Source organism: Lithobates pipiens, unplaced genomic scaffold, assembly GCF_037356315.1.
Source record: "Lithobates pipiens isolate NorthernLeopardFrog02 unplaced genomic scaffold, aLitPip1_a1.2 Scaffold_22, whole genome shotgun sequence".
In the NCBI taxonomy this organism is placed as follows: domain Eukaryota; kingdom Metazoa; phylum Chordata; class Amphibia; order Anura; family Ranidae; genus Lithobates; species Lithobates pipiens.
Window position 1 is genome coordinate 117267431 of NW_027507784.1, and position 19359 is coordinate 117286789.

Here is a 19359-nt window from a genome sequence, read left to right on the forward strand (position 1 = left end):
GTCTTTCCTTGTGTTAAGAAAGAAACCAAAATACACCCTGATAAAAATTATGCCCTGCGCATTGCACTCTGAATTGAGGGCACAGTGAATGTGCCATCAATCCAGAGCTCTGTATCATGACCATGACTCCCATGCCCATGCATAGGTGTGACGTCATTACGGCCTGGCCATTCAAAAGCCGGGGCCCGCAAAACAAGAAAGGAGACAGGGTGAAGATGGAAGCTCTCTCAGCTGTGACAGTGCGCCACTGAAGGGCTTACTTTTAAGGTAAGTCTTTCATAATGTGCTAATATGTAATGGATACTAGCACACGTGATTAGAGCCAGAGGCTCTAATTGGCTTAAAAAAAGGGTGGGCTCGGGGGGCAGAGAACTGCACCCTGGGCCCACCCTGTTGTGTGACATTAGCAAATGAATATTCACTAATGACTTCCTTTTTCTCCTCCCAGCCAATCAGCAAGCGGGTCTTGAGACCCCATTGGCCAGGAGTCCTAAGACCCAATTGGCCAGGAGGAGAAGAGATAGCTGCAACACAGAGAAGACAGAGGGGGGAAGCCGTGACCTGCACAGTTGAGCGAGCCAGCGACCAGGGATGGGGGTATCTTGTGTGGTGGGGTTCGGGGGGGTTATTGTGGGGTGGCGCTCTGGCAGGTTGGAGTGATGGGGGGAGCACCGATTGAGCACAAGCTGCCACTGGTAGAGATCTTCTTTAGCATTCACAATGTTATAAATGGATGCTGAAATTTACTTCTTGTAAGTTTTAGTGTGGAAGATTACAATTTTCAGTTTTTACTTTTATGACCCTTGTGGGAAGATTTATTCTCACTTCCTATCCCCATGACTCCCGTACAAAAAATGGGGTGGGCCGATGTCACCAGGACAGGAATGTATGAACAGCCAAAAAAAATAACTTTGTCAGAAGTTTTGGCTGGAGCTGGGTTTTAAATAGGCTATTATTGTGAGTTATAAATGAACCATCCCTGGGACAACTTGGTCCAAGGACTGATTAATGGATTTGAATATTATCAGAATTAAAATGACTCATCCAGAGAGGAGGATGTTGTGGGGGGGGGGGGGGGGGAGTACTGGGGTTATAATATGTGCTTGCAGTATGAAAAATATCTTTGCAGCTGCAGTAGGTCCACTTTAAGTGTAAACCCTGTCACCAACTCCATCTGATTGCTATTGGATATGATCCAGCTGGTTTCTATGGCAGCCAATGCTGATCTTTGCTCTAGTCACAAGGAACAAACAAACAGTAAATGTAAGCTTTAGAAATTCTCAGTAAGTGATCATAAATTATTTTGGATCTAAGAAAGCATATAATAAATCTCCACAAGTCATCAGCTTGAAAACCTTTACCTAATCTGTCCTTCTATCATGCAGAATGTATTGGTAAATGCACCTTCATCATATCCCTCCTTGACTACTGTCTCATTTTCCTGAGTCAAATTCTCACAGGCATTCTGCTACCACTCTATTATTTCCAGACCACTGATGCTTGACTCACCCACCTCTACTCTCTCTCTTTAAAGCAAATGTGTACTCCATGTTAAAAGTCATAGTGCTGTGCAAAACAGACAAGGCAATGTGTCTGTTATTACCTTTGTTACCTAGAGTGGTGCTCCTATTATGTTTTTATTTTATTTTATTAGGGTCTGACTTTCCCTGACTTCATAGCTAATCCCTAACTTCCAATGTCTAACCTCCACTGTCCAAGGAGACTGCCTCAGTGACCGGTAAGGGAATTCTAATTACACAGTGGGCTGCAGAATTGCTAACTCCTCGGTTTCTAGAAATCCTGTTTGGTTCTTCAGTTGCCATGCAAAGTGTCTACTTTGGAACTCCCCAAAATTGCCAGCCTAATCTGTGCCATATAAATTGCTGAACAATGCTGTTAATTTGATAGCTCCATATCATAATTGTTCAATATATTTTTTCTTAGTATTATTGTGCAGAGCAACAACTTTTCTTTTTATTTGTCAGTTCCAGCAAACATGCAAGTGCCAACATTTTTTTAAGTTAAAAGTTAAGACTATATATTCCAAGCAAATATCCCCAAAATACCGGGGGAATTGGCGCAGGAATTGGAGAATCCAATCTCAGTTCAAGAAGTAATACAGGCAATAAAAGAGACCAAAGGAGGAAAGAGTCCAGGGCCTGATGGCTATACAATAGAATATCTAAAAAAGTTTGGAGACATACTAGCCCCAATTTTATGTGCATATTATAATGGACTAGGTACAAAATATGGACTGAGCGAGGAGGCCTCCACTGCGACAATCTCCACGATATTGAAAGAGGGAAAAGAGAATACAATATGCTCAAACTATAGACCGATCTCACTACTCAATACGGACATTAAATTGTTCGCAAAAATATTGGCCGCTAGAATAAAGAAGTTAATGCCTAGCTTAGTCCATGAAGATCAGGTGGGATTCATTGAGGGGCGAGAAGGAAAAGATAATGGAGTAAGGTCATTATTACTGCTTCAGAGGATGAAGGAGAGTAGAATCCCCAGTCTACTCCTATCAATAGATGCTGAGAAAGCTTTTGACCGAGTAGACTGGGGATTCATGATGGGTACCCTAAGGGGAATGGGGTTTGGTCCCAAAATTTTGAAGTGGATAAAGGCACTATATAACAGCCCCAAGGCAGTGGTAAGAGTTAATGGGGTACTATCAACAGCCTTCAGAATGAACAATGGGACTAGACAGGGGTGTCCGCTGTCCCCCCTATTGTTCGTTCTGGCATTGGAGCCACTCCTGGAGACGATAAGGAGAAACCCAGATATAAAGGGGGTTGAGATAGAGGGGGAAATACATAAGACAGCCGCATTCGCGGATGATATTCTGTTTTATGTATCCAGCCCACGAATCTCCATGCCAAACTTGTTAAAGGCTTTACAGGAATACGGAGAATTATCTAACTTTAAAATCAACCCAAGCAAGTCAGAAATCTTAAACGTAAATATAAATCCGAGAGAAGAACTTGACATTAAGAGAGAATTCCCATTTCTATGGCAAAAAGAAATTAAATATTTAGGGATTAAACTGACTGCATCAATAGAAAAAATTTACCTAATAAACTATATCCCCCTTCTAGAAGAATTGAGAGAAGAAATAAGGAGAATGAGAACAAAGCCCCTGTCATGGTTAGGAAGAATTAATGCCTTAAAAATGATTATTCAACCTAAAATCCTTTATAAATTTCAGCTATTACCAATATATATCCCCCCCCTATATTTTAAAATGATAAATTCTTTAATTTCTAAATTTATCTGGAACAACAAGAAACCTAGAATCCCACTGAAGACTTTGCAAAAGGGAAAAGACGAGGGGGGTCTGAATGTCCCAGACTTTAGAAAATATTACGAAGCAGCAGTGTTAACACGGGTGGTGGAATGGGCAAAATTAGAAAGTAAAAAAAGATGGGGAAAAATAGAACACAGTTTATCAGGCACAAATTTAGGTAGAGAAATCTGGACTCCTTTAAAATATAGATCACTAGGGAAGACAACACCTTTGGTCACAAAAAATGTGTTTAGAGTATGGGAGGGAATACACAAACATAACAAGTGGAAATATAATTCCCCTTTAATTTATTTAAAAGATAATGATTTTTTTGCACCTGGTAAAAGTACAATAGGAGGGAAATGGATAAAACAAGATAATATGCAATTACGACACATAATTAAAGAGGGGAAATTGAAAACACTAGCAATATTACAGAAAGAAAATGATTGGATGGATTTGAATGAGTGGCGATACCTGCAGCTTAGACATTTCGTCTCAAGACTACCACAACCGCTTAGAGATGGAGAAAATTTGACTGCCTTGGAGCGGATATGTGAGGGGAAATCCCCAAGGGCAGGTATTGCCCAGTTTTATAAGGTCTTGAGACGGGAATGTGAAGCGGAGGTACCAACTTTCATTAAAAAATGGGAAGAAGAGATAGGAGCACGGGGTGAAAACCAAAATATAGAAAAAATATTGAAGATGGTGCACAGATCCACAGAAAATAGTAAGATGATAGAAACAAATTATAAAATTTTAGTAAGATGGTATAGGACCCCAGATATAATGGCAAAGTACCAGGAGGGACAATCTGGGAAATGTTGGAGGAATTGTGGACAAACGGGAAGTTTGGCCCATATATGGTGGGATTTGTCCCAAGATTAAAGAATATTGGAGAGAAATAATAAGATATATAGAAGTAATAGCTAAAATACAGTTACCTGAGAACCCATGGTTATGCCTATTCCATGCAGTAGATACCCCAATTAAGGAGTATAGGAATTCCCTCACAAGCTCATTAATAAACGTGGCAAAAAGCCTGATTCCGAAAAAATGGAAAGAAATAGAAGCACCCAAAGTAAAGGAATGGCTAGGAAAAGTTGAGGAAATGTATAGTATTGAAGGGCTGGGAATGGAGGAAGAAAGAGAAAGAAAGAGATTCCATGTGAAATGGAAATACTGGAAAATCTTTAGACAATCTATGATTTTTAACGAGGTAATGGGTCGGTAGGGTTGGGGAGAGGGGTGGGAGGGAAATATTTTAGAAGAACTCGAGAAGGAAAGAAAGAAAACCAGGATAATGTGAAAAATTGAAGGGCATGAATGTATTTTGGTCCTATGGTTTTCTTTTATAATACTTGATTATGTTTTGTACGCAACTTAAATGAAAAACTTAAATAAAGAATAATAAAAAAAAAAAAAGTTTGTTTCTAAACCTTTGTTAATCCCTTATTATCTTCTTTTTTTTTTTTTGCCTCATCGGAGAGGAAAGCTCACGTGGGGCACAGCTTAGGATATGGCTTTGTGAATTACTTAAATGCTAAAGATGCAGAAAGAGCAATAAAGACACTTAATGGATTGGGACTGCAATCAAAAACCATAAAGATTGGATTGAGAAAGCTGTGTCCCTTCTTATTGAGCCCATTTGGAAGACTCAGAGCTGCTCTTTATTACTGTACAAATAAACCCTTGGTGATCTACCATCACACCAGCTCATGTGACTCGTGCCCTACAGTATTCTAGTCTACGTTTTTCGGTATGCGGGTTTACTCTCTCTGTTGGTGGATCTCTGCACTTATGGTGCCTAGCCATATAAATTTGAATATTGGCTGGTTAGGGGGACACCCCCTGATAGAAGACCAAAGTCTGCCAACTGGCTTCCAATCAGAGCTCCCAGCCAATGGCTGGGAGCGCTGATCAAAAACCGGTTGGCAGACCTTTTTCAGTCATAATCCTATGACAGAAGCTGGCCAAACAGCCAGCTTCTATCTGACAGGCTGCCGTATGTACAGGCCAAATGTTGGCATGATGCCGCCCGACATTCTGCCCGTGTGTTCTAGGCTTAAAGAGGAGGGCCGTTTAAAAATTAAAAAGTCAGCAGCTGCAAACACTGCAGCTGCTGACTTAATAAGCACACTTACCTGTCCAGGGCGCCCGCGATGTCGGCCGCCTGAGGCGGACCGGCCCCTCGGCTCTCGGGTCCCGGCGCCGCCATTCCTTCTAAGGGAAACAGGCAGTGGAGCCTTGCGGCTTCACTGCCCATTTCCTACTGCGTATGCGCGAGTCGCGCAGCGCTTTGTGAATGGGACGCGCTGTGTTCTGGGACACACAGTTCCCAGAACACAGCGCGACCCATTACCCAGAAGACAACGCGATGAGGAGAGAAGAAAGAAGATCTCCTCGGAGGAGGAAGAGGAAGATTAGGATTATGTGCCTAGCAACAGGCATTTCTGATAAGTAAAAAAAAATTTTTTTCTCATTTTTCTTTTTTAGATTTTTTTGTAATTTTTAATATTTTTTTTTTTTCAGGGTGGCCCTCCACTTTAAGTGTACTAGTTACCAAATAAATAAATATACAATCCAAATTTCTAACTCAAATCTACAATGTCCTTTGCATCTTTCAGTAAGCTAAATATGGATGCAATGAATTATTGTTCTGTTCATTTACTACTGCGGTCAGCATTGCTTTATGAATAAGCCTGCATATGTAAAGTGATTTCCAAACATAAAGTTGGTGCTGTATTATATTTTTGAAACAGCAAACCACTTTGTTTTTCTTTGGGCATCAGCTTGCTATAAAGTCCAGACATACCTTGTACTGCAAGTTCTTTCCATCTTTCCTTGTTCTCCTGAATTATTTCAACCAAGTTCTTTTTGAAATGTTGTAAGTCCACAGATGCCAAAGAGTATTCCATTACAGATCCTCCATCAGTCTGCGACGTTCGCATGCTGGGTTTTCTTTGTGTATCTGTACCACCGCCAGCTTCAGAATTATTCAGACTAAAAAAGAAATGGCTTTTTAATGGAGTTCCTACTTCATGTGTAAATGTAGCCAAATCACCTTTACAACAGAAAATAAAAAAAGCTGAAATGAACGGCGTTATGGTGCAATTTAAAGCAACGTGTGTGCCTACAATCTTTCAGAATTCTGGTGGCTGGGTATCTAAATTGGGGCAACCTGACTTAAAAGCCAGCAGTGTCACAGTATTACAAGTCTATGATTGACTTGTATAGCTCTAGAAGGGTTAATATTGTTAATGTAAGCAGTCTCAAACATTAGAAATAAAAGATCCTGGTGTGTAATCCATCTGTAACAGTGGAAGTTTTGGCACTTTTGCATTGTTTAGGATCAGTGTGATACACATTGGATTTCTCTTTAATAGTAATATCAGTCTTCCTAAAATATCTAAAAGAAATAAACCACAATTTTTCTTTTTAGTAAAATAAGATAGGTAAACAATAATGTGCTGCGCACAAAAAAAAAAATATATATATATATAAAATATATATATATATATATATATATATATATATATATATATATATATATATATATATATATATATATATATATATATATATAAAAAATAAATCACGTGCTAGATAGTAGTATAAAGAAAATCCATGTTAAAAATAATAAAGATCCCAATGTCAAAAAACAATTACAAAGTCCACTTGAAGACGATAAAGTGTATTCCATGCCAGTGAGTCAACCTCCACCACAGATATTTCATGTGAAGCTTACCAGAACTGTATAACCTTCAGATTATGCAAAGGTCATGAATGGCATATGTTTTTATGCAGAACCACCGGAATGGCATTCTTCAGGAACCACCCACTGGTTGCAGGCTCACTTTAGGCATTCAGCTGTAAACAAAAGTGGTCCAAAAAGCACTCCCTAATTCCTCACATATGGCACTGCTATCAATATAGTCTCTTTTCAAGTCCCCCATGTGACCATGCTTAGAGAAAGAAGAGAAGGAGACCCATGTTTCACATAGTGTGGTAAGAATTTTATTAAAAAATGAAAAAAGGTAAGGTTCTTACCCTTTGAGAACGTCATATCTGATTAAATGAGTCAAGACAGAGCTAGCTGACGTTGTGAAGCACTGGGAGTGTCCCTAGAGATGGAATTTGGTCAACTTCTGTATACAGCTTTGTTTTATGTCCTGCTCATGTGGGTGCAATTTTAGTTTTTTAAAAGTATGTTAGGCAAACATAAAGGATTATCTATTGCGGTTATGTGCCAATATCCATATTAATGCAAAAAAACAAAGAGAACGTGACTATGGGGACTGTTAAGGCACATAAGAGAAAGAGAGACATAAGAGAATACTTTACACCTGGGATATGCAATTAGCGGACCTCCAGCTGTTGTAAAACTACAACTCCCATCATGCCTCTGCCTCCGGGTGTCATGCTTGTGCTGTCAGAGTCTTGCTATGCCTCATGGGACTTGTAGTTCTGCAACAGCTGGAGGTCCGCTAATTGCATATCCCTGCTTTACACCATTAATACAATTGTCAAAATGTATTAAACAACTATGAAAGTTGTTTTTTTCCCCCTCAAAAAGCAACAATATAGCTGATATACTGTATAGTACTACAGCCCTTCTTTTAATAGTTGTATACTGCAATTGAACCACCCAATAATCCATATGGCATTAAAGTAGGGTAAAATGTTGCTGTGAAGTATATGCGCTCATGTGTGGATAGGGGGGTAGATAATCTGCAATATATAGGTCTCCAATATTTTATCAATATACCAATAGTCAAGGACATAAACAATAATTTCCAGAAACTCAACTCTTATGCCCCATACACACGGTCGGATTTTCCGACGGAAAATGTGTGATCAGATCTTGTTGTCTGAAAATCCGAATGTGTGTGGGCTCCATCAGACTTTTTCTGTCAGAATTTCCGACACACAAAGTTTGAGAGTAGGATTTAAAATTTTTCAACAACAAAATCCGATTGTTTAACCCCCCCAGCGGTAATCCCGAGTCTGGCTCGGGTTAGGATTTTACTGACAGAAGCGGTAACCCCGAGCCCAGGATCGCATCGCTGGATGCAGGGGAGGACACAGAGAAGTTACTTACCTTGTCCCCTGGATCCAGCGATGTCCTCCGCGCTGTGTGAGCGAGCTGTCCTCCGCTCGGTTCACAGTGCCGAATGCCGCCAAGCTCCGTTCCCTGCGGTGTTACGGCGCACAGGAGCGGAGAACGGCAGCAAATTCAAAAAAGTAAAAGTACACAAAACACACACAGTACTGTAATCTTACAGATTACAGTACTGTATTACAAAAATACACACCCCCTTTGTCCCTAGTGGTCTGTGCAATGCCCTGCGTGCACTTTTATATTATAAATACTGTTTTTTCTGCCTGGAATTTAGAGATTGTCCATAGCAACCAAAAAGTGTCCCCTTTTCAGTGTTTTAGGATTTGATTACATTATTGAATATTTTTTATTATTCTTTATTATATTCTAAACTTTATCATACTCGGGATGTCTGCTAGACTCTGGTTTGAACAGATTTAAGAGAGTTATTCCTAAGAATTACAGGACTACAATATAAGACACCAAATTTCCATGCAAAATAATTGTACCACTTTCAGCACCTAAATCCAGACTGAATCATACCGCCAGGGAGGTTAATTGTAGACAATTCCGACGGACAAAGTGCCATGCATGCTCAGAATAAATTATGAGACGAAAGCTATTGGCTACTGCCCTCTTTATATTCCTGTCGTACATGTTCTACGTCACCACGTTCTGAACGATCGGCTTTTCCAACAACTTTGTGCGACCGTGTGTATGCAACACAACTTTCGGACAAAATCCGTCAGAAAACATCTGATGGATTGTGTGGTCGGAATGTCCGGCTGAGTGTACAGGCATAACATTGTGTGGAGCATGGATCTTCTCTTCTTTCTCTGAGGCTGGTAACAAGGGGTACTTGGAAAGAGACTAGATTGCTAGTGGTGCCATATGTGAGGAATTCAAGGTTTTTTTTGGGCCACGTTTTTATGCCCTGGAGGGCCTAAATTGAGCCTGCAACCAATGGCTGGTTTCAGAAGAATACCATTGTGGTGGTTCTTCATAACAACATACTCCTTACATAACCTTTCTATAACCTGAATGTTATAGTAAGGGCAATAATAATTGCGCTAGACCTCCTCTGCAACTCTAAACAGGTAACCTGTAAAGGCGTTTAAAGTGTCGCCTATGGAGTTTTTTAAGTATCGTAGTTTGTCACCATTCCACTAGTGTTCGCAATTTTAACTGCATGCTGACCAGCTGCCGCAGTTATACTGCGGCAACATGGCTCGGCTGCGCAAATCATGGTACGTCTGTAGCGAGCTGATGCGAGTGCCCGGCGGCTCCCGCGATCGCTTGGGGGACACTGACAGATCATTTGTTCATACAGAGTATGAACAGTGATCTGTTACCCTCTCTGCACTGTCGTCATCCCCCTTCAGTTAGAACACAAACTAGGACACACTTAACCCCATCACTGCCCTCTAGTGTTAACCCCTTCACTGCCAGTGACATTTTTACAGTAATCAGTGCATTTTCATTTCGCACTGATCGCTGTATTAATGCCAATAATCCCAAAAATGTGTCAAAATTGTCCGATGTGTCCTCCATAATGTCGCAGTCATGATAAAAATCGCTGATCGCTGCCATTACTAGTAAAAAAAAGAATTATTAATAAAAATTCCATAAAACAATGCCCTATATTTTAGACGCTATAATTTTTGCGTAAACCAATCAATATACGCTTATTGCATTTTTTTTTACCAAAAATATTTAGAAGAATACGTATTGGCCTAAACTGAGGGAAAATTTTTTTTTATATATTTTTGGGGGATATTTACTATAGCAAAAAGTAAAAAATGATGTGTTTTTTTTCAAAATTGTTTCTATTTTTTTGTTTGTAGCACAAACAAATAAAAACCGCAGAGGTGATCAAATACCACCAAAAGAAAGCTCTATTTGTGGGGAAAAAGGGACATCAATTTTGTTTGGGGGCCACATCACAGGACCGTGCAATTGACGCGACACAGTGGCGAATCGCAAAAAGTGCTCTGGCCTTTGGCCAGCCAAATGGTCCAGGGCTTAAGTGTTTAAAGTGTAACATGTTAGGTATCTACAGTCCATATTCCAATCACACACATTCCTGGACTGAGCTCTTAAGGTATTGGGTGCTATAGCCACTGCCAGCTGGATACTGGAACCTGTGCGATCATGTAGATATTCGCCAGCACACCGGGGATCGTCAATTTCGCCAAAGGGATTTTTATTAAAGGAAGAAAAAAAGTTGCACAAAACCGTGTTGTGCAACTTTTCGGAGCCACGTAGGATCCCTTCATCAGGCATGTGATTGGTGGGCTGGTGGATATCTACATTATGTTATGTTAGTATCTATTTACTTGGCATAACATCATCTTTGACATTTTACAAAAAAAATAAAATTTGGTATATAATTAGTTTTTTCATAATTTTTTTTTCAGAAAAATGCATTGCAAAACTGCTGCACAAATACCGTGTAACATAAAAAATTGCAATGATTTTTTTTTATTCCCCCGGGTCTATGTTAAAAAAAAAAAAGTATAATATTTGAAGGTTATAAGTCATTTTTCTAGCAAAAAATATCAATTTAAACTATGTAAACAAAAAGTGCCAGAAAAAGCCTGGTCCTTAAGTGGTTACAAAAATATTTATAGTTTTTTATGTTTTAATAAATTGGACAAAAATGTGTAAAAATTAATAATAACTACCTACATATATTTAAAAAAAATCCTTTAATGTTATCTGACAAATAGTGTTAATCTTTTTTTTGGCTGAAGGGGCATTTTCAGGTTGAAATTTATTTATGTATGCCTACCCTATTTTGCATTTGATTGACTTTCATTATTAGTTATTTTAAGCATATTTGAATGCTTAGGGTATTTGCACATATTGTATCATGTCAGGTCAATTCATAAAGATTTTGACAAAGGCTATCACTAAGGCCGCGTACACACGGGCGGACTGTTCGCCCAACCTTGTCCGCTGAACAGTGTTTGGGCGGACAGTCCGCTCGTGTGTGGGCTTTCAGCGGACAGTTTCAGCGGACAGTTGGACGGACAAAGTCTTTCGGAAATTCCGAAAAACTGTCCGCTGAAACTGTGTTTGAGCGAACAGTCCGCCCGTGTGTGGGCTTGTCCGCTGTACTTTCGAAATGAGCGGACTGTTCCCGCTCGGAAAGTCCGCCCATTTCGAGCGCGTGTACAGGTAGGCGGGGCCCGCGAAGGAGACGTCGCGGGCTCCGCCGCCTGGAATGGGCTTAAAGGGGAATCCCAACGCCGAAAAAAATCGGCGTGGGGGTTCCCCCCAAGTCCAGACCAGACCCTTGTCCGAGCACGCTACCCGGCCGGCCAGGAAAGGGGGGCGAGCGAGCGCGCCCCCCCTCCTGAGCCGTACCAGGCCGCGTGCCCTCAACATGGGGGGTGCCTTGGGGAAGGGGGGGCCGCGCGGCCCCCCCACCCCAAAGCACCTTGTCCCCATGTTGATGAGGACAAGGGCCTCTTCCCGACAACCCTGGCCGTTGGTTGTCGGGGTCTGCGGGCGGGGGGCTTATCGGAATCCGGGAGCCCCCTTTAAGAAGGGGGCCCCCGGATACCGGCCCCCCACCCTATGTGAATGAGTATGGGGTACAATGTACCCCTACCCATTCACCTGTGAAATAAAGTACAAAAAAAAACACAACACATGGAAAAAGTATTTTATTGCACAGCTCCGGGGGTCTTCCGTCTTCGGGGGTCTTCTCGCCGGACTCCTCCGCTATGTGTGTGTAGCTCTTTTACTAGCGGAGGAGTCCGGCTTTCTTCCTCCCCGCCGCCGGCCTCTTCTCCCGACTTCGGGGGTCTTGTCCCCCTCTTCGGTTCTTCTGCCGGGCCACCGCGCCTGGTCCGGTGGCCCGGTCTTCTGTCGCCGTCTTCCGTTCTTCTGTCGCCGCCTTCGGTTCTTCTGCCGGGCCACCGCGCCTTCTTGTAGCTCTTTTACAGGCGGTGGCCCGGTCTTCTGTCGCCGCCGCCGCCGCCGCCTTCCGTTCTTGTTCTTCTTCTTGTTCGTCTTCTTCTTCTCCTGGAGATGTTGACTCGACGAGCTCTCCGGCCGGAATGCCAGGGACACGCTCCGCTGCCACTTATATAGTGACAATGGGGCGGTGTCACATGGTATATGTCACATGGGTTGGTCACATGGGTTGATGTCACATGGGGACTATGACATCGTAAGGGGGCGGGGTCACCATGTGACCAACCCATGTGACATATACCATGTGACACCGCCCCATTGTCACTATATAAGTGACCGCACAGCGCGGCTCTGGCATTCCGGCCGGAGAGATCGTCGAGTCAACATCTCCAGGAGAAGAACAAGAAGAAGAACAAGAACGGAAGGCGGCGGCAGCGGCGACGACGACGACAGCGGCGGCGACAGAAGACCGGGCCACCGCCTGTAAAAGAGCTACAAGAAGGCGCGGTGGCCCGGCAGAAGAACCGAAGGCGGCGACAGAAGAACGGAAGACGGCGACAGAAGACCGGGCCACCGGACCAGGCGCGGTGGCCCGGCAGAAGAACCGAAGAGGGGGACAAGACCCCCGAAGTCGGGAGAAGAGGCCGGCGGCGGGGAGGAAGAAAGCCGGACTCCTCCGCTAGTAAAAGAGCTACACACACATAGCGGAGGAGTCCGGCGAGAAGACCCCCGAAGACGGAAGACCCCCGGAGCTGTGCAATAAAATACTTTTTCCATGTGTTGTGTTTTTTTTTGTACTTTATTTCACAGGTGAATGGGTAGGGGTACATTGTACCCCATACTCATTCACATAGGGTGGGGGGCCGGTATCCGGGGGCCCCCTTCTTAAAGGGGGCTCCCGGATTCCGATAAGCCCCCCGCCCGCAGACCCCGACAACCAACGGCCAGGGTTGTCGGGAAGAGGCCCTTGTCCTCATCAACATGGGGACAAGGTGCTTTGGGGTGGGGGGGCCGCGCGGCCCCCCCTTCCCCAAGGCACCCCCCATGTTGAGGGCACGCGGCCTGGTACGGCTCAGGAGGGGGGGCGCGCTCGCTCGCCCCCCTTTCCTGGCCGGCCGGGTAGCGTGCTCGGACAAGGGTCTGGTCTGGACTTGGGGGGAACCCCCACGCCGATTTTTTTCGGCGTTGGGGTTCCCCTTTAAGCCCATTCCAGGCGGCGGAGCCCGCGACGTCTCCTTCGCAGGCCCCGCCTACCTGTACACGCGCTCGAAATGGGCGGATTTGCCTCCTTACGTGGGCGAGTCCGTTCATTTCAAAAGTTGAGCGAACTGTTTGCCCAACCTTGTTCGTCAAACAGTCCGCTCGTGTGTGGGCAAGTCTGCTCATGCAAATTTTGAGCGGACTGTTTGCCGAAACTGTTTGACGAACAAGGTTGGGCAAACAGTCCGCGCGTGTGTACGCGGCCTAAGCCTTCGCTTCCAGATTTGAATAATAGGGACAATTGTGATGTTATACTAGAGTAGATCAGAACATGGCACTATTTGAAATGGAAATAAAATGAATTAATTGCAGATTTCATATAAATAGAGAGTCTCAATTTTTAAATATAAATTTCCATGAGAATAATATAATCATTTTACATCCATGCTACATTTACGCTTGTGAAATTAACATTTTGATGAGAAAATTATCATACATTAAAATAATAGGTGCAATTAAAATAAATCATACACCTAAGTGGATCGATTCTAATTTGTCTATATGAACAACAGACCTTTTTAAGGTACAAATAGCTTGCTTTAATTAATATTATGAAGACATGGTATATAATTAATGGTACAAACATTCTGTAAGTTTACCAAGTTGCCACTAGGTGGCAGTACTGTATAAGACAAAACTCAGAAAAAAAATCATGAAAATAATTTATGGCAGAAAAAGTAAAAATACATCCTAATACAAAGAGTAAGTATACAAGCTAACATACCTGGGCTTATTAAAGCCAGAGTGATCAGATTTTGTAGTTTCCTCTATAAGAGGAATAACAATTCTCTCTGTTGAGTCAGTTAGAAGTGTGAATGTCGGCTCCACTATGAAGTCTATGAACCCTAAAAGATAAATGTAAATGAGTTTCAACATAACACAATATTAATACAAAGTTCACTATACCACAATAAAATAAATACTAGAAATAAAATGGATTATATTGCTTTTTAAAATTATTATTTTTATTATTATAATTCTACAGGATTTATATAGCGTCAACAGTTTGAACAGCACTTTACAAATTAAAATGAATTTTACACAACTAATGTATCGTATAAAGGGCTTGATTCAACATATGTTTTTTTTTTTTTTTTTTTTACATGTGAGTGCAGAATGCACATTGGGCCTGGTCATTAGCAGCAAAGGGGAAAAGGGATGTACTGTATGTGGGAGGTATTGAATAGAACAAGAACTGCAGTACCAAGTCAAATGTTAACTTTAACGTAAAGTAAACACCTCACTGGGCGCTCATTGGCTTATAAACAGTGTACTGAGCCATTCGACTCTGAAGCTCTGGCTGGAGGAATATTTGTGGGCAGATTGGCCACATAACAAAACCTTTAAGAACCCCCTATTGCCTCTCTCATCTACATGTCAAAGACATTTACTAAATTGTAATACAGAATAAAGTGATATTGCATTTATAGCAATGAACCCAGCTAAATATACACTGTATTAACAAAAATATTGTGACACCTGCCTTTACACACACATGAACTTTAATGGCATCCCAGTCTTAATCCATAGGGTTTTTAATATTGAGATGGCCCACCCTTTGCAGCTATAACAGTTTGAGGCCAGTCAAGTTCTTCCACCCCAAACTCGCTTATCCATGTCTTTATAGATCTTGCTGGTCCAAATCATTTGGAGGGGGGATTATGGTGTGGCATTGTTTTTCAGGGGTTGGGCTTGGCCCCCTAGTTCCAGTGAAGGAAACTCTTATGGCGTCAGCTTACCAAGACATACGAATACATTTTGGACAATTTCATGCTCCTAACTTTGTTGGAACAGTGTGCGGATGGCTCCTTCCTGTTCCAACATGACTGTGCACCAGTGCACAAAGCAAGGTTCATATAGACATGGATGAGTGAGTTTGGGGTGGGGGAACGTGACTGTCCTGACCTCAAACCAATAGAACACCTTTGGGATGAATTAGAGCGGTGACTGTGAGCCAGGGCTTCTCATCCACACCAGTGCCTGACCTCACAAATGTGCTTCTGGAAGAATTTTCAAACATTCCCACAGGCACACGCCAAAACCTTGTGTACAGCCTTCCCAGAATAGTTGAAGCTGCTATAACTGCAAGGGTGGGCCAACTCAATATTGAACCCTATGGAATAAGACTGAAATGCCATTAAAGTTCATATGTGCAAAGGCAGGCATCTTAGTACTTTCGGTAATATAGTATACAGTATATTCATATCATCAAAATGAATTTGCCAAATGCCATTGTTACCTACATAAATCACAGTCCTGGCTCCTCTGTGTTTCTGAGCCCCATAACAGTCATTGCTTCACAAGGAGTTTACTATGGACCTCATTCTCGTCCCCTTGTGTATAGCTCGTTACTTTTGTAATTTTGTCTTGCCTTGTCACATAAACTATCAGTCTATTTGGGTTATGAGCTGGTTCATAGTAGATGCGTTGCGTTCTGCTGGGAAGCCTTTCCCAATGAAGTCCCAACACAATGACAAGGCATAAAGCCATGTTCCCGTATTATGCCAATTTACACCACTATGCTGTGCTAGTGTGCTATGAAAAAAAAAGACATGCAGTACTTTTATTCTGTGAAGCTACATAATCCACCAAATTGTGCCACACTGTGGCAAAAAGAACAGAATGAAACGCCACTTTGTGACATTTCAGTAAACTTCTAACATTAAAAAAAAGTTTATAGTGCAATGTGCTGTTTACAGTGCATGGGCATCACTGCCTTCACATCGTGATTTCAGGTACTGGAGCTCTAAATAGTTCAAATTAAATAAGGAGAATTGAAAATTTGTTCAATTTTTGGTTACCTAAATATTTGTATTTTTATTGGTCTTCTGTTTGAAGACCAATTTAAATATTCTCTTGTTTATTTATTCAGCTTGTAGACCTGCAAATATCACTACCAGCATAAAAGGATAGAATTTTTCTCGACTGCAGGGTGGTGTGTATCCAGAATCACTGGCACAGTCCGACTGCATTTCCATTGTAAAAATGTAAAAAAGGTCTTTGTTTTTGTCCCCTTATCAGGCAGGAACTTTTATCCATAAAACAGGTAAATACACATGGGCTACTTTGTTAAAGCAACGCAAATAGCAATGATGATGTGCAAAGTGCATCATTTTATAGCAGCCAATTTGAGGTGATTTCTTAAAGCAGAGTTCCAGTCATAAAATACATTTTGCATTATTCAGCTGCATTACATATAAATAACAACCTTTGTAAAAAAAATATTTTTTTTTGCTCACCTTTATAGGTTTGTTGCTAGGGGGTCCCTCATAATCTGCCTCTTCCTCTCCAAGGCTCCTCGGCGCCTGTGCTCGCTAGTGCTCCTGGGAGATGTCTGTAATCATTTTCCAGGAGTCACTGGGCAGCGCTCAGGGTTTTGTTGCCATCACAAGGGGATGGGCACTTCCGATTACGCCACCCGTTGTGATGGCAATGTCAGAAGTGTACGACGCTGCGCCGTAGATATGGAGCATGCGCAAGAACGGGCAGTGCATGCTGGTCGCTCAGCTGCACCAGAGCCTGGAAGATAGTGCTTGTGGGCTTCACATGCACACAAGCACTATGGAAACTGAAATGAAACAGGAATATAAGATATATTCCTCAATAAAATCGCCAATCGAGCGACGATTAATCAGACAAGCGTGAGTGCTCTAAATAAGCATTATAACCAAAAGATATGGATCCTTAAAAAAAATTAAAATTAACAGTGGGAACTTCGCTTTAAAGGAAACCTGTACTTTGCCCACTTAGGGAGAAGTGACATGTTTGCTTGGTAGCCAGTCACTCTACTGCTGATACTTACCTTCCTTGTGCCCCCACCCCCTTTGCCAGAGCCCTATGAAATGCCCAGCACTCTGAGGTAGCATATGACTTTCTATTCTGCCTTCCACCATGCAGTGACCTGGCACCTGAGCAGCGACAGATGGGGCAGGGAAGGCTCTTTAGTCTTTTTGACCTCTAATGTAGACAAACCCAGAACTTACAAAGGGCTCTTTCCCTGTTCTCTGATGGGTGGAAAGTGCAGGGGGGCATCAAGCAAACCTGCTTCGCTTATTAGCATGCAAAGGTTTGCCTTTACTGGCCCCAGCAAGCTTAAATTGTATCTAAACCCAAAACCTAAAATATGGAATATATTGCAGCTTAGCCATGCGGCTGCATTGGTTTTCTTTTTTTAGTCTTCCTTGCTTTATGTTAACCGATCCTGCCAGTAAATCTGTTAATTTTCAACTTTTTTTTAACAGACCAAGCTGTCCAGCAAAAGTGGCAGTTAGAGCTTGAGTCAAACCATTCAACACTGACAGGGGTGCTAACAATGGCCAGCTTTTATTTATGTAGTCAAAACCATCATCCTAAAATGAAAATAAAATATATTTCTGTAACTACTTAAAAAGTGCTCACTGAAGTTAGGTTTTTGTTTGCTAGTCACTTATATAACATTTATATAAATCTACTAGTTCATCTAACACTATCCACTCCATGGGGTGGCAATGTTGCTGTCCAAGTATGGCTACTTTACTCTTCCATAGATACAGTAGAGTAGTGAGTGTTTCCACCCTAAGATGGGGAGTGTGTCACTGGCAGGGTCACCAGGTGAAAAAGGAAAAAGGAAAACGAATGCAAGCGGCACATATAAGGCCTAGTAGGCAAATATTATATTTTCTTTTTGGTTTTAAATTTATTTTCAGTTCTCATACTTTGCACATCATCATTTCTTTATTTCAGGTAGAATTTCTAAACTGCATCATCAGTAAAAGTTTCTCCACGTCTGTTTAGAGAAGGAATAAGCACATTACCTATTTGTGACTGTGCTACCAGTGTTGACTTTCTGTCACAGAGTGGTGAGAATGGAAGCCCTAATTCAGCCTCTTTGTCGCCCTGTAATGAAAAATGTCTGCTGTAAATATTTTGAATTAGGTATAAGAAATGTGCAGCTTGTACAGTATCACACCTATTATTGAACTGGCTCCCCTCTGCTTTAAGGGTGGGCTTGGATTTGGCTTGAATTTGGTCTGAACCTGATAGGAAGGTGGTAGTATCATTGACCTCATAAGGCCATGTGGTCATATTTGGTTAATGATGTCACGGGTATTCCTGCCCCTTTGCTTATGTGCAGTTGGAGGGTGAGGAATGCTGCAGTTGATTGGCTCAGCACTGAGAGCTTCCTACAGGAAGGTTTTGGACCAAACCCAAGCTCACCCTTCCCCTGCTCTGGAGCAATAACTGTGGAAGTGGGTTGTGCAGGTTTTACCTGAAAGACTGTGTAGTTCCTGGACTGACAAACATGTTACAGCCTGACTGTACAATTTCCTTTAGATTTACCAACAACTCTTAAGTGCAAAGGTTTATATGTCTCGGGGGAGAGAAGGGTTGGAAGGGAGGTGGACTTTTCTAAGTCATGCTCTATAGTTTCTACTTTTTTTAGAATATATATGTGAAAAGGTATACCATGTTCTTTGAAGCTGAATTTCAAGCAAATAACTAAATGCATAGATGAAATACATATATGGGAGCTGTTTTATTGCCAAAAGATTTGTATTTTTGTCCATGCAATTCTGAGATTTACACAGCTCTGCCACACAACACAACCCTGTCTAGCAGAGACCAGATTTTTTTTTTCCACCTGAAGTTCAGTAACATGGACAGTAAAAAACAGCAGACTGATGAGCTAATCCCTCTGTCTGTCTCTCTCTGCATGCTTCTTTAACTGAAGTGACACCTGATTGGATTCTTGTTGTCAGGGTCGGTGCTCCCGCTAGCTGAACTAGGCAGCTGCGTAGGGTGC

General features: G+C 42.1%; 1 protein-coding gene across 2 annotated transcripts in view; it reads right to left on the reverse strand.

The window, feature by feature from the left end:
* Positions 1 to 19359, reverse strand: part of PDE1A (phosphodiesterase 1A) — a 420545-nt gene that overhangs the window by 23839 nt on the left and 377347 nt on the right. For both annotated transcript variants that reach the window (XM_077448128.1, XM_077448129.1), the window contains exons 11-13: positions 18371 to 18452; positions 14302 to 14422; positions 6108 to 6295 (exon numbers count right to left, since the gene is read on the reverse strand). In XM_077448128.1, the coding sequence (XP_077304254.1) occupies positions 6108 to 6295; positions 14302 to 14422; positions 18371 to 18452 (391 nt within the window). The remainder of the gene's footprint in view (positions 1 to 6107; positions 6296 to 14301; positions 14423 to 18370; positions 18453 to 19359) is intronic.